The 14,214-nt window shown below is 37.1% G+C and overlaps 1 protein-coding gene across 1 annotated transcript; it reads left to right on the forward strand.

The window, feature by feature from the left end:
* Nucleotides 1-4,419: 4,419 nt before the first annotated feature.
* LOC124399163 (polymeric immunoglobulin receptor-like) lies at nucleotides 4,420-6,749 on the forward strand. Its single transcript, XM_046869921.1, has 6 exons — nucleotides 4,420-4,604; nucleotides 4,704-5,006; nucleotides 5,168-5,497; nucleotides 5,624-5,683; nucleotides 5,919-6,027; nucleotides 6,308-6,749. The coding sequence occupies exons 1-6, from the start codon at nucleotides 4,565-4,567 to the stop codon at nucleotides 6,339-6,341; spliced, it is 876 nt and encodes a 291-aa protein (XP_046725877.1). The 5' UTR covers nucleotides 4,420-4,564; the 3' UTR covers nucleotides 6,342-6,749.
* The last annotated feature ends 7,465 nt before the right edge of the window (nucleotides 6,750-14,214 follow it).

Raw genomic sequence — 14,214 nt, forward strand, 5'->3', positions numbered from 1 at the left:
TCCACATCATTTAGTCATTTGTGCTCCTCATAAGAACATTTCTCATTGCTTTGATCAAATTCCGTTTAATAGATTGTGTACAAATGTCTGTTGTTTCGTACATTATCAGTTGTTTATGTCAAGTTGATCAAAATGTATTATACTAGTTTCACCTAAATGGTTTTAACCCCCAAAACATTTAGGCATCAGTTCATTGCATAAGTCATTAAATGCAAAATGGTTAAACCAGTTGTCAAAATTTGTCAAGCTCTTCTTCTTCACAGTTCTATTAATCTTTTTTGGTAAATGTGTCTTGAATTAATTGTGCGGATGAACCTTGAATGTCACTAATGAAGGGGCGTGTTCCCTTTCAGATCAACCAATAATCAACTAGTTCTCTAAAATAGGTCAAGGCTGAATCTCGTGAACCTTTACTCTAATTGGCAAGTGTATATAAAAAGAGCAAAACACAGATTTACAATTGTTGAAAATGGATGAACAACTAGGAAACGAACATGGTCGAGAGCCAAGAATAAGGATGCATGCTGGAAGGGTAAGGAGGCAAAATAGAGGAAGAGGAAGAAGAGGCCAGAGACATAGACACATTTTAGATGAAATTAGAGCCACTATTGTGGACCATGTTGTCAATAATGGCCTCACAATGGTATTGCAAGGGATGATATCTGTTGTGATGTGGATGAAAATCTGAGGCCCAACAGACTGGGACATCAGGGGGTAGAGACAGATTGCACTATATAGTGCGGCATGTGCAGTTCTGCCTAAGAAATGTTTCCTATGTTTACCTTTTGAAATTTTAATTTGTGTATTTTTATTTTCTATCACAATGATATTATATTGTAATTTTTTTGTCAGTCCACTAGTAAAGAACAATAAAAAAGTGTGAATCCTGTCCAGTCTCTTACAATCAATATCCCACATACAGTAATGTGTACATTTGTTCATTCGTAGTTGCCAATTCAGCCTCGTGCATTTTCAATACTTGTAATCCAAAACATTGTTTACATCAGGAAATACTAAAATAAAGCATTGTCATATTGAAAAAACATTTTGACTATCTTGTTTGTAAACAATGATAAAAGGACTTGTTATTTTGATGCCAATGATTGTTCATTGACACAAATACTTACTTTTGATTGAAGTACTAAGGATTTTGAGCAAAAAACAGGCTTTTGCAAGAAATCCAATGTATTGTGCTGTTTGTACACATTGATTTAAGAATGCACTTACTGATTTGCAAATCTTAAGGATGATTCGAGAAATTCTCCAAAGCAACTGAGAAAAACTGTAATACCTTGTAATGTTTTAACTTGAGACCTTCTCTTTTTATTACATGCAAATTACTTGGTTTAATCTAATAACACTAGTTGACAATATTTTTTGTTGAATATTAGTGATAAAATTTTTTTTTTTTGTAAAACCTAAATATAAGTATTTTTGCCTTAAATTAGTGCCAGATTTAATCCAGGTAGCGACTACAGATCCCAAAAACCAATGAGGCCTACAAACATAGCAGCCATGAACTCCAGTTCCCAACAGACTTATGCAGTCTCCTTCCTACAGATTGAGCAAAGGTGTGCTCAGTTACACACACTCACTATGAAAATAAATCGAATTTCGAACTACCCAAACTAAAAGTGCTAGTGATGACTGGATTTGCTGATTTGAATTTATCTGACTAATAATAAAGAACCGTTGAACTGCATATGCAGCTGCTTGTCTGTGTGTTACAAGACACATGTTCTTTTCTAATACAGAAAATTCATTTATTTGTAGTTGTGGCTTAAGTGCACAAACACAAACTGCTTACTGGATTTCATTTCACATCTATCTGTAGTAGAACATGTAAAACATTTATCCAAGTGAGGGTTTTTTTGCAGGTCAGCAGACAAATCTGGAAGTTGTTTTGCTTTTTTCAGCAACTTTGTCAAGAATGTAAAAATAAAAGAGACAGTTCAATATTCCTGTGAAAAATTGTGAACTCTGCTGTTTTTGAGAAAATATGCTGCTTTTTGCTGTTTCGTTCATAGTTTTGGTCATTCTAATTCTGTAAGTTCAGTAAGTCAGATCTGTTGACTCAGCTCTATTTCACCCACCAAACAGTTTCTAGCAGTTAACACATGAAAATGTTGGTAGAAATTATTTAGAAATAAAAATGTTATTTGACATTATATTATAGTGTGTTTCTGGAAACAACCTGGTGCGCATCCGCAAGGGGGATGAGTGGAAGACAGCCTTCATCACCCCTTCCGGACACTACAAGTATCACATCATGCCATATGGTCTGTCTATTTCCCCCGTGGTGTTTCAAAACTTCATGAATTAAGTGTTCAGATTGTTCCTCCACCGGTTCATGATCGTATACATTGACAACATCCTCATCTTCTTCCCAAACCCTACGGCACACTGTGGCCATGTCACCCAAGTCCTGGAGCGGCTACGGGAACATAGCCTCTATCTCCATCTAAAGAAGTGTGAGATCTTCTGGCTGGAGGTGGAGTTCCTAGGATATGTAATCAGATTGTCAGGTATACGGATAGACCAGGGAAAGGTGAAGGCAGTGCGGGATTGACCCCGTCCGGGCACTACCAAGGAGCTCCAATGCTTCCTAGGGTTTGCCAACTTCTACCGATGGTTTATTCAGGGCTTCAGTCTGGTCACCACCCTGCTCACCTCTCAACAGTCAGGGAACCCTCCACTGCTCCGCCAAGGAAGCTCTTCCCCCACGGAACAGAATTATGACATTGGGAACCGGGGAACTTATGGCCATCAAACTGGCGCTCAAAGAGTGGTGTCACTGGCTGGATGAGTCAGAACCACCCAGAGGTTTGCAGGTCGGAGTCCCCCTTACCAGCTGGATGATCAGGTCTGGTTGTCCACCCAAGATCTGCACCTACGGCGACCTTCCTCCTCAGTACTGCATTCATCCGACCTTCTACGTGTCACTCCTGAAACCCTTCACACCCCTCCACCACAGAGCACCCTGGAGTCGCCATAGATCCTCCTCCCTCGGAGATGCTGGACCAGCCGTCAGTATACTCTGTTACATGCCAGCCACCCTAACCCGGGGCCACAGGCATCCCTGCCGAGTTAGGGCGTCGAGAGCCACCCATAGAGGAGGGGGTAATGTCAGGGAACCACCAGCCACACCTCCCTCCTGCACTCAGCACACTCGCACAGCCTCGCCTTCCTACTAATCACCTTCACCTGTCTCTAAGCTACTCTTCCCTTTATAAATCCCCGTTCCCACTCGCTCACCGTCTGATCTACGATTCACACTAGCGATCATCCCTGGACTTCCCATGTTACGGATTGTACCCGTTTTTCAGTTTGTGCTTTTTCCTTATTCTTTTACCTGCTACTCAATGCACATTTTCTGAGTTGCCGGACATGTTTTTATTTAAATTCTACAGAAAAGAGAAAACAAAAGTATAAATTGTTCATAAAAAAAGCTTAACAACTGTTTTGAACTGTTTCGGTCAACCCCTTTCCTCACAATGTCCAGCTTTTCTTGAAAAGTCCAACTTATAAATACCCTTGTGAGTCTATCTGCAATCAAATCAATTTCTTCTCCTCTATCAGCCATTGTGGAATGAAAAAACAGCTATTTAATCTACATAAATATATTTGAGCTTGTGTAGTTTGCTCAAGATGTAGTTTGAGAGCCCCGACTAGCAAAATCTCTTACTATCCAATGACAGGACGTGAAAATGCTGCTAGAGGGCCATGGAGTCAGCAACACATCTGATTTATTAGTCATGATCATCTCTTTACTGCAGTAGAAATATTTATGTATTTTTCTCATGTAATGGAATGAAAGAATATATTTTTTCTTTGTCAGAAAATATAGGGACATTCTATCAAACTCTGACTGAACAAGGTGCAGGAGTCGAGTTCAAATGTAGAGGTAGTTTTGCTTCTGTCACCATTTTTTTAAATGAAAGTGAAAAATGTGAACAAAGGAATAATTGAGTTTTGGATGACCTTAACTTGAGAAATGATGCTGACCACAGGCCTTTCTTGTATTTGTTTTTTATGAACCTCCATATGATTGGAAATGTCTTACACAATCATAGTTTTACTTTTGTTCAAGTTATATTGAATATTAATATATAATGAAACCAAATTATTATTGAGAACCAGGATAACAGCTTGTTGCACACCACTCCACTGCTCCATTACAACAAATGGCAAGAGGTTCTAAACAAGATCGCACCGGTTCCAAACAATTGCCAAAGATAAAAAGAGTTTACAGCCTGCATTCACACACACACACACACACACACACACACACACACACACACACACACACACACACACACACACATATCTAGTTTTAATCAGAAAGAGATTTTCATAGGAAGTTGAAAGTCAGATTTCACAATCACTGGCAACTGTCAGTAAGAGGTTTGGATTTGATGCAGATCTGTATTGCTGATGAGTACAGCATTGTTACCAAAGAGGAAGTAACTCAAAGAAACAACTTATAAAAGCAGAAAGAAAGTTAAAGCGAGCCACAGAAGGAAAGACAGAAAAAATTGCAAAAGAAGCTGAATTTCACTTCAGGATGAAGATCCTCCTTATCTTTACCCTCTTCCTTATCTCAGGTCAGTTCTTTATTCAATGATGCTATGTAAATGTATTCATCCTGGATTGGAATCTCAGTGAGGTGACAGACATGAAAGAGATTTATTTTTGATTGACAGGTGCAGTACACTGCTATGATGTGTTCGGCTTCTCAGGAGGAAGCGTCATTATGATCTCTGACATTAACTGGAATCCAAACCATACTAAATATATTTGTAAGATGAGCCAAAATGAGTGCAAGGATGTAATACGTTTTACCAGCCAAAGTATCCATGTCGGGTACAAACGATTCTTGTTGTATAGGAACACAGCAGGATCTTTCTTAGTGTTGATCAGGAAGCTGAAGCCACAGGATGCTGGAATGTACAGATTTGGAGTGGAGGATCAGAGCAACTACACTGTAAACCTAAAAGTACTGAATGGTATGAAAATATTTTGCGTCATTCACACATTCACTACTAGTTTCGTTTGACCTTTATCTATAACACCATTCTGCCCATCAAAGGCATAACAATAATGTATTACGTAACAGTTTATCGATTTCATAGTAATTTATTTACTTTCTTGTTTGTATAATTGACAGATGTGTCTTGTGGGGTGCCAAAAATAATGAACGCTTATCTTGGGCAGAATATAAGTATCTCCTGTAACTATCCGGGGGAGTACGAGAAATACAACAAGTACATCATCACAGTGGACGATGAGGTTCATGTCAAACCCATGATTGATACTCAAACGATATCTGAGAACAGCAGATTCTCCATTTCCGATGACAGAAGCACTAAAGTTCTCAGCGTGAACATCATCAACGTCAGAGAAACGGATGGAGTATTTTATTTATTTGGCGTGTGGAGTAAAGCAGGGACAGTCGGGTATTACTCCTACTTTGCAGAGATTCAACTGCATGTAACAGGTGAACTGATTTAGAAGTTTTGATGTTTTACGAGTAGAATTCTTTCACTAAAACAAATCATTGCCTTTTTAGATTGAATATCATTTAACCAGAAATGTGTCATGGATTTTTTTTTTTTAACAACAGGAACCTACATGACAACCTCTGCAGCACCGAGAGGAAATCCATCAAGTGCCGAATACTCCAGTAAGAACTTATTCATTCCAGTATTCATGCTAAATCATTGTGCTACAGTCAGAAGATTGGTGCGTTGATACATAAATGAGTTCAATTGAAATGTTCATGTATAAAGATGATGTGTTTGAACCAACAGCTTCACTGTACACACATTCACTCTATAGAATGTGTTTATGGTCATGTATGAAGATGAAATGTTTGGTCTGTTCCTGTTCTGCATCGTCTTTTTTTTTTCTGCATCCAGGTTCATCTGCCGTAATCAGTGTGTGTTTATGTGTGGCTCTGCTGCTGATCGGAGGATTTGCATTGATGATCTACAAACTTAAATGCAAGAGAACGCATAGCAGTACAAGGTAGTGTTTCCTCTCTCTCTCTCTCTCTCTCTCTCTCTCTCTCTCTCTCTCTCTCTCTCTCTCTCTCTCTCTCTCTCTCTCTCTCTCTCTCTCTCTCTCTCTCTCTCTCTCTCTCTCTGTCTCTCTCTCTGTCTCTCTCCCTTCTTTTTTTATTGTCTGTTTTTGTATAAAAAAGTGCTTAGTTAATGTCCTCAAAATGTCTTCTGTAACATGAAAAAATCTAAAAAAAATTGCCTATAATTCATGTTTAAAATTTGTCTTTTTTTGTGTACAATTACAGTTTCCACAATTTCATCGAAGAGGAAACACAATGAACGAATGAGTGTGATTGTGTCAATGTGGATGTGCGAACGTTGGAATTGCGACTACACAATTTTAAGAAGTGTATTTCTGTTTTTTAGAATATTATCCAATTATATAACATAAAGAGCAAAACACAAAGAAATATTCTGGAAAACAATCAACAATGGAATAACACAACACTACGTTACATGAGGTGGAGTGAATACTGCCGCTCTTTATCTTCACATAATATTTTTAAATCTAATAAAATCTCAGACAGCACAATATCACTACTTGAACCAGTCACATTCTTCAGTCCTTCGTCTGAATCCTGAACATCTCTCATCCAGAATGAAGAAGTTCATGCTATTCTGATCCTTTGACTTCTTGTTGAATTGATTGATTGATTGATTGATTGATTGATTGATTGATTGATTGATTGTCTATTGTGATCTGAGATGCTTCATAAGTAAACTTTTATTATTTAATCATTAATTTTTGTGGTATTTGTTTGATAAAGGTGCTATAAAATCATTTTCTTTTCTTCTTCTTCTTACTACTGTCAGCTAATATTCCAAATCACTTATTCAAGTTATTCTACACAGAGGTGACAAAAGTACACACATCCTTTACTTAAGTAGAAGTACAGATTCTCATGTTTTAAATACTCGGGTAAAAGTTGAAGTACTGATTATACTTTTTTACTTAAGTGAAAGTAAAGAAGTTTTGGCTCTGACATGCACTTAAGAACAAAGTAGTTATAACTTCTACCTGTTTTAGTGTCACACTGGTAACTGGATCTCACATCATATTAATATTAGGGCTGTCAATCAAATTCTATATTTAATTGCAACTTAATTGCACATTTTTATCTGTTCTAAATGTACCATATATAAATACTTCCTGTTTTTAATACTTTAAGCAACATGAACATGGAGAAATATGGATACAACAGATAGCACAAAGACAAAACATTCATGAAAATGTTTTAAAGTAATACTGGTGGTTTAAATGACATAAATCATCAGGACACCAAACGGAACCTTTGCTATGTTTCCACACGGACAGTTAATCAGGTGATACCGGAGAACCTGCACCTCTTCAATTCAAGTCAAGAAGCTTTTGTCATTATCATACTATCATAATCATAATCATTTTGTTGTTATTATAAGTGTATACAAATAAAAATGAACAGATTTGAATAATGTATTGTTTTTATATGTACGATCATTGAAGACAGTAAAGCGCCACCCAGAGGGTTAATTGTGTAAATCATGGCGAATTTGTTTGATTTGAGATTTGGCGCATAAATAAAACAAAAGTTTACTGAATGAAAAGATTTTTCGGTGGAGTTTATTTATTTTTATCTACTGTAAGTAAAGAAAGGACGTCGTGAATAAATTTACGTTTTGCTGAAGGTTTTAATTTAGCTTCCCTTATATTTAGTTATTTATTTATGTATTTATATTTTTTATAAAAATTGTAAAAACAGAAATGCGCGCTGAATTGATAGCGTGTTAATAAAATGTAATGCCGTTTAAAAGAATTTGAATTTTGACAGCTCTAATATATATATATATATATTATGTATATGTATATATATATATATATATATATATATATATATATATATATATATATATATATATATATATATATATACACAAAAAAAACTAATTAAAAATGTTGATACCTAATGAGTGTGTTGTAGATTGTTTCTATTTTCATTATATTTAAATTAAAATGTAATACGTTATTTCTATATATTACTGGATGGAATGTGTGAATTTACCACTAGGGGGCAGAAAAGGAATTCCATCAAAGAGCCTTGTGTTTTTCGATTGAAAAAAAATACCCTATACTTCTAGTTATTTATTAAGAAATGATTTCAATACAAGCATGCTGTATAATTAACATTGTATATGAGGTACAGATAGAATGCAAATATTTTAGTTTGTGTGTGTATACATGTACATAATAAATAACTAGACGTATAGGGTAATTTTTTCAATCGAAAAACACAAGGCTCTTTGCTTGGAATCCCTTTTCTGCCCCCTAGTGGTAAATAGCATCACGGACGCAATATTTGCTTTGAGAATGTTGATAGAGAAGTTTAGAGAAGTTAAGAAGGAGTTACATTGTGTGTTTGTGGATTTAGTGAAAGTGTACGACAGGGTTCCGAGAGAGGAGTTGTGGTATTGTATGAGGAAGTCTGATGTGTCAGACAACTATGTGAGGGTGATGCAGGACATGTATGAGGACAGTGTGACAGCAGTGAAGTGTGCAGTTGGAATGACAGACTGGTTTAAGGTGGAAATTTTACTGCATCAAGGATCGGCTCTGAGACCTTTCCTGTTTGCAATGGTGATGGACAGGCTGACGGACGAGGTAGAACAGGAGTCTCCATGGACTATGATGTTTGCGGTTGATATTGTGATTTGTGTTAGGTAGTAAAGAGCAGGTTTAAAAGAGCCTGGAGAGGTGGAGGTACATGCTGAGAAGAAGTGGAATAAAAGTCAGTAGGAGTAAGACAGAGTACATGTGTGTGAATGAGACGGAGGGCAGTGGAGTGGTGCAGTTGCATGGAGAAGAGGTGGTGAAGGTGGAGGAGTTCAGGTACCTAGGTTCAACAGTGTAAAGTAATGGAGAGTGTGTTAGAGAAGTGAAGAAAAGAGTGCAGGCAGGGTGGAGTGGGTGGAGAAGAGTGATAGCAGGAGTGATTTGTGATAGAAGAGTATCTGTGAGAGTGAAAGGGAAAATGTATAGGACTGTGGTGAGACCTGAGATGTTGTATGGTTTAGAGACAGTGGCATTGAGTAAAAGACAGGAGGTGGAGCTGGAGGTAGCAGAGCTGAAGATGTTGAGGTTTCTGTTGGAGTGACGACGATGGACAGGATTAGTTTATTAGAGGGACAGCGTATGTAGGACGTTTTGGGGACAAAGTAAGAGGCACGATTGAGATGGTTTGGACATGTGCAGAAGAGGAACATGGGGTATATCAGTAGGAGAATGCTGAGGATGTATCCACCAGGAGGGAGGAAAAGAGAAAGGCCAAAGAGGAGGTTTATGGATGTGGTGAGGGAAGACATGCAGGTAGTTGGTTTGAAAGAGGCAGATGTAGAGGACAGGTTGGTATGGAGACGGATGATCCTGATAATAGGAGCAGCGGAAAGAAGAAGAAGAAGAAGAAGATTATTATTAGTTTTGACCTATATATATATATATATATATATATATATATATATATATATATATATATATATATATATATATATATATATATATATATACTATAAATCAGATAATGATGTAAAATGAGTCAACATGGGCATTCCAATTCATCCCAAATGTGATGACCCCATTAGGTTTGAGGTCAGAACTCTAAAGTAGGCTACTCAAGATCTTCTACTTCCACCCATGGAAAGTATATCTTTATGGAGCTGACTTTGCACACACATTGTCATGCTGGAACAGGTTTGGTTCTATCCTGAGCTCGGGTAACTGTGTAGCATTTCTATACATGGTTTTACCATGTCTTTGTGGGGTTCCCTTCCAAAAGCATGATAATACATGGACTGTTTACTTGAAATTTCTTCTAGGTGTAAACGAGTGTGTGAATTTGTGTGTATGGTGTCCTCAGATGACCTGATGTGGTGGTAATCCTACCTCGCATTAGGTGTTTCCAATATTGGCTCCAGATCCTCCAGTATAAAGCAATCACTGATGATGAATGAATAAATGAATAAATAAATAAATAAATAAATAAATAAATAAATAAATAACTTATGTGCTTATGAATGCTATTTGTAAATAAAGTTCTCTCTTGTGAATGACGCATTCTACCTGTTAAATAATCTCACTACCTGTTTCAAACAAATATAGTAATGTTACCTATTTTGGTAAACACGTGTATATCAGTAAGATCTGTGGGTGGGTTATATGTAAATCAGCATTGCTGAGGAATACAGCAAAAAGTAGGAAATGGCTTTACAAGACAGAATTATAAGAGCAGCAAGATATCAGACAACAAAGTGGACTCAAGGATCAGATGAAGTGAAGTGAAGCTGAATTTCATTCCAGGATGAAGATCTTGCTTGTCATCGCCTTCTACCTGATTTCAGGTCAGATTTTTTTTCTTTGAGAGATGTATATGAAATGATTTAGAGAATCTTAAAGGCCAAGTGAGGTTATGATTATGAATAAGATTTTCTTTCTTTTGACAGGTCAAAGAACCTGCTCTGATGTGATCGGTTACTCAGGAGGAAGCGTCATTATATTCTCTAATATAAACTGGCACGCACACGATAGTAAATATACTTGTAAGGTGAAAGAAAAAGGCTGCAGGGATATAATACGTGTTGATACCAAATACAAAGTTCAATACGGAAGATTCAAGTTGTATTTAAGCACAAAAAATAACTTTTTAGTATTGATCAGAAAGCTGAAGAAACTCGATGCTGGAACTTACAGAGTTGGTTTGGGGAATCAGAGCAACTTCACTGTGAACCTAAAAGTTCATGAAAGTGAGTAAACATTAAACGTTTGTGGTAGGACATTTTTGCATCACCCACACAATAATAATAGTTTTTATTCTTCATATAATTAACAGGTCGCGGTTTTGCTGGTCCGAAAATAAATACTGTTCATCTGGGAGAGAACATCACTATCACTTGTAAATATCCAAAGGTGTATGTGAAAAACTACAAATTGATCTACACAGTGGATGATGCCACTGTTGTTAAAGAGATTCTTGAAACTAAGAAAAATCCTCAGAAAGGCAGATTCTCCATTTCCGATGACCGAAAAGCTAAAGTTCTCAGAGTGAACATCAACAATGTGAGAGAAGCTGATGAATTAGTTTACTTATTTGGAGTGCACCATGATGAGGGGCTGTCAGATACAAAACCTTTTTTGCAGAGATTCAGCTACATATTGCAGGTGAAAATTATTTTTTTTAAATATTTGGAATAGAACCTAAAGTCAATACGTTTCACACCTACGCCTTCAGTTTTTCTTCAAAAAGTTTGTTTCGTAAATGTGTTTGTGAGAGTATCTGCGACCACATCCATTTCTTCTCTTCTGTCAGCCGTTGTAGAATGAGAAAAAATATATTAAATCCACAGCAATATATTTGATTTTGTGCAGGTTGCAGCTTGTGCAATTTAATAATAAACGGACGTAAAAAATGCAGACATATTTACACACCCGCTAGCAGGCTCTGGAGTAAGCAACTCGCAGTCTGATTGGTTAAAGCAGCTATTCCAAGCAGCATAGATTTGAATTAATAGGATGCCTCACAGTGATGGTCTTACGGCAATTCCCCTTGACCTCAGCCACTGTCAAATCTGATTGGATAAAACCTTTTGAATCGATTCGAATCGATTGAACGGAAATTTACACTTTCCAAGAGAGAAATTCAATTTCAAATTTTATTTGTCACATGCCTTTTCATACAGAGTATGACATATAGTAAAATGCTTTTTATGACTGTCCAACTGCAATGCTATGAAATGAAGAGCATAGACTATTGGGAATAATTTAATTCATGGACAAAATATACTAAAACATAAGTCAGTGATTCTGATTATTGTGGATTATTGACTCTCACCGCTGCGGCCGGGTTCGATCCCCGGTCAGGGAACCGACCGCAGCCATTAGGGTTGCACAAGCCTTAGTGCCGGTCCCAAGCCCGGATAAATGGGGAGGGTTGCGTTAGGAAGGGCATCCAGCGTAAAAACGTGCCAAATCAAACATGCGAATGATCCGCTGTGGCGACCCCTAATGGGAGAAGCCGGAAGAAAGGTTACTGTTAAAGCTCGCAGAGAAGATCTCGCTGACACTGATGGACCACCACTGCCTAAATCTTAGCACTAATGCTGTTCAGAAATCTTTAGAGTCTTGTCTCATTTAGGACCTTTTTAAAAGTTACAAAACCATGTTTTGATTTGTCATGGATTTTTATCAACTCTAAACCACAGAACGGATAAGTAAATCTCTTCAACCAAAGACTCCAGAGACCCACACAGTGACATCTGCAGCACTTCCTTCTGGTTCAGTGAATTACAGTAAGCACAACATTTTATACAGAATTATGTATAAAGGGATGTTAAAGAGGATCACTGGTGTCACACAAGCCCAGCACTCATGTATGTGTTTGTGTTTTGTGTTGTCTCTGTCTCTGTCTCTTTCTCCAGGTTTCTTCGTCATCATCAGTGTGTGCATCTGTGCCGCTTTGCTGCTGATTGCAGGATTTGTACTGATGATCTACAAACTGAAAGGAAAGACGGCACAAGGTAAAACACGATGTCTTAGTGAAATTAGCTTTGAATAAAGGTAATGAAGGTACATCAAGCAAAATATATATATTTATTTTATCACAGCAATGATCAACTCTTTTATTTTTAATGAGTAAGAAAGAAACAATTATTGTAATGGGTCCGTTGACAATAGTTCTGTATGGAAAACAATATGTTTGTTCAAATACTAGTTAAAAAATATCATTGTTTTTATAGGGATCTCAATGTGACTTGCTTTAATGGAAAAATTAAGAAAGTGATAATATTAAACAACAAAACATTATTTATGGTGTTGCTTTTTGGTTCTGTTCACAATTTACCATAGAAAAAATAAAAGATTTACATTGAGAAAATGTTCCATTATTTCACTTCGCCTCACCATAGAACTGTTTTCCACTCACCTCATTCCATATTAAATGGGCTTTAGCCCACAGAAGACGACACTGATTCTAGATTATGTTCACGTAGGACTTCTGCTCTGTAAAGTAAAGTCAATGATTCACAGACAATGATTTCTAAAGGGCTTCTTAGCCCATGAAGTGATTTCCATTATAGAATCATACACCATATTGGTAAATGTTTGTGGACACCTAGTCAGAAACATGATATGTGCTTTTTGAGCATCGCATTCCACATTTAGTCCTAATTTGCTCTAAAAATTCCCACTAAATGTTCCACTACACTTTTGTGTTCATCAGCCACAAGGGTGTTAGTAAAGTCAGGTACTGATGTAGGTGAAGAGGCCTGGGGTGTGCTTAGTGTTCCAATTCATCCCAAAGGTGTTGAGTAGGGTTGAGATCAGAGATCTTAAGCAGGCCACCCAAGATCTTCCTCTCCAGCCTATGCAAACCATATCTCCATGAAGCTCGTTTTGTGCACAAGGGCATTGCCATGCTGGAACAAGTTTGGGTTTCCAATTTTAAGTGAACGCAAAATTTAATTATACCGCATCCAAAGACACCCTATACAATTGTGTGCCTCCAGCTTTGTGGCTTGGAAAAGAACCACATATGGCAGGAAAGTTCAGGTGTCCCAGTACGTTTGTCCGTATCATTTTTTAATGCAGTGCCTCCTGATTTTCACCCTTGTCCCCGGCACACAGAGATTTCTCCAGATTTTCTGAAACCTTTCATGATATTCTGTTTCTTTTTAGTAACACTTAAGCCTTTTGTTGCCACTTAAACACATTTTAATTTAAAATTACCCTATTTTTTTTTTCCTTAAAATAGTACAGTTCCCTCAGTTTAATCATTTGATATGTTACCTATGTTATATTGTGTGTATATATGTTAATAAGATTTACAAATCATTGCATTCTGATATTATTTATATTTTACACAGGATCTAACTAGTTACTGTCACTTTTTTTTGTGGACAGGTTCAGTACCTTTATCCAGGAGACACCCGAATGTCAATAACAAAGTGAGTAATGGATTCTGTCTAGTTGCAATATGAGGACATGCATGGGAAAGAAATAACATGAGAGCTCTGAGATCACACCCACATTATGTCAGTAAGAGTCTAGGTCTAAGATAACAATGTAAAAACAATATTATCATCTGTGTGTGTGTGTGTGTGTGTGTGTGTGTGTGTGTGTGTGTGTGTGTGT

The sequence above is a fragment of the Silurus meridionalis genome, chromosome 16, assembly GCF_014805685.1.
Source record: "Silurus meridionalis isolate SWU-2019-XX chromosome 16, ASM1480568v1, whole genome shotgun sequence".
NCBI classification, from domain to species: domain Eukaryota; kingdom Metazoa; phylum Chordata; class Actinopteri; order Siluriformes; family Siluridae; genus Silurus; species Silurus meridionalis.

What these genes read in the sequence shown, in the direction of transcription:
- LOC124399163 (XM_046869921.1), top strand. Translation starts at nt 4,565, where the DNA reads ATGAAGATCCTCCTTATCTTTACCCTCTTCCTTATCTCAG. An exon ending in GATTCAACTGCATGTAACAG is followed by an intron (nt 5,498 to 5,623) that starts GTGAACTGATTT and finishes TTTTAACAACAG; the next exon opens with GAACCTACATGACAACCTCT. An exon ending in AGAACGCATAGCAGTACAAG is followed by an intron (nt 6,028 to 6,307) that starts GTAGTGTTTCCT and finishes GTACAATTACAG; the next exon opens with TTTCCACAATTTCATCGAAG.